The sequence below is a fragment of the Tasmannia lanceolata genome, unplaced genomic scaffold (genome assembly GCF_043159265.1).
Source record: "Tasmannia lanceolata isolate RefF3 unplaced genomic scaffold, GAP_Taslan_0.1 ptg000029l, whole genome shotgun sequence".
NCBI lineage: Eukaryota > Viridiplantae > Streptophyta > Magnoliopsida > Canellales > Winteraceae > Tasmannia > Tasmannia lanceolata.
This window is the reverse complement of record NW_027518706.1, coordinates 7,885,826-7,886,879: the sequence shown is the minus strand read 5'-3', so window position 1 is coordinate 7,886,879 and position 1,054 is coordinate 7,885,826. Positions and strand designations below refer to the sequence as shown.

General features: G+C 41.3%; 1 protein-coding gene across 1 annotated transcript; it reads left to right on the top strand.

Annotated features, from left to right (window-relative positions):
- Positions 1-270: 270 nt before the first annotated feature.
- On the top strand, positions 271-777 carry LOC143858999 (transcriptional regulator TAC1-like). The gene has a single exon (XM_077369680.1). It carries the CDS (start codon positions 271-273, stop codon positions 775-777), a length of 507 nt encoding a protein of 168 aa, XP_077225795.1.
- The last annotated feature ends 277 nt before the right edge of the window (positions 778-1,054 follow it).

Sequence of the window (1,054 nt, the reverse complement as noted above, 5' to 3'; positions counted from 1 at the left end):
TTGTCCCTTCTATGCCAATGTCTTTTAGTTGTCCCTTCTATGCCAATGTCTTTTAGCTGTCCCTTCTACTACACTCCATACACACACAATATAAAAACCCCATTCTTCTTTCAAGTCTCTTCTTCCTCTCATTCTACATTTCCTCTCCCCACCTTCCCTAGTCTTTGATCATCTCTGCCTTGTAACACTTAGCTCAGTGGATTTGCACCCTTGATCCAAGGGTTCAAACACAACCACATATCACTAGAAGCAAACCTCTCGCGATCGGTCATGGAAAGTGACCAAATTGAAGACTCGAAGGCCTCAAGCGAAGAGACTGATCGGAATGAACCCGTCGGCGTTGATTCAGGCACTGGAAGGTCCTACGAGTGCACATTTTGTAAGCGAGGTTTCTCCACGGCGCAGGCCTTAGGGGGGCACATGAACATTCACAGGAGAGATAGAGCTAGGATCCGACATCGAACCCATTCTTCGGTTACAAAAAAAGCAGATGAAGATGCTTCAAATTCGTTCTCGCAATTTCAAAACCACCCACAATTTCACTCCCTGATCTCAGAGAATCTAAAGAATTATCACATGTATGTTCCAGCATCCGTGTCTAGTAATAGACAAATACAAGGGTTCAACTCCAATAATTTTCCATCAAGAGAGCCACTGAACCTATTTGGGGATGAGTTGCATGTCGGATCGAGTACAAAAATTGATCGAGAAGAGAAGCGGCTAGATGGGACGGATGGTGAATTGGATTTGGAGCTTCGACTCGGCCCCGAATCATAGTATATATAGTTTGTCTATTATACATAGAAGTACAGTTGTTTCTATTGTACATCTCGTCTAACCTTATATTCTTCATGCTTCACGTTATTTATGTATCACTTTTCTTAGCAATTCAACATGGAAGGAGGAGAAGATAGCCTTAAATGGACTTTATAGGATTCTAGGTTTTGATTGTCATATAAATGGAGCACAAAATATTTCAATTATATAATCTTCATGGAGTACAACTCTTATCACAGATGAGCCATTGAAGTTAATTGATTCCTATGCATCTTCT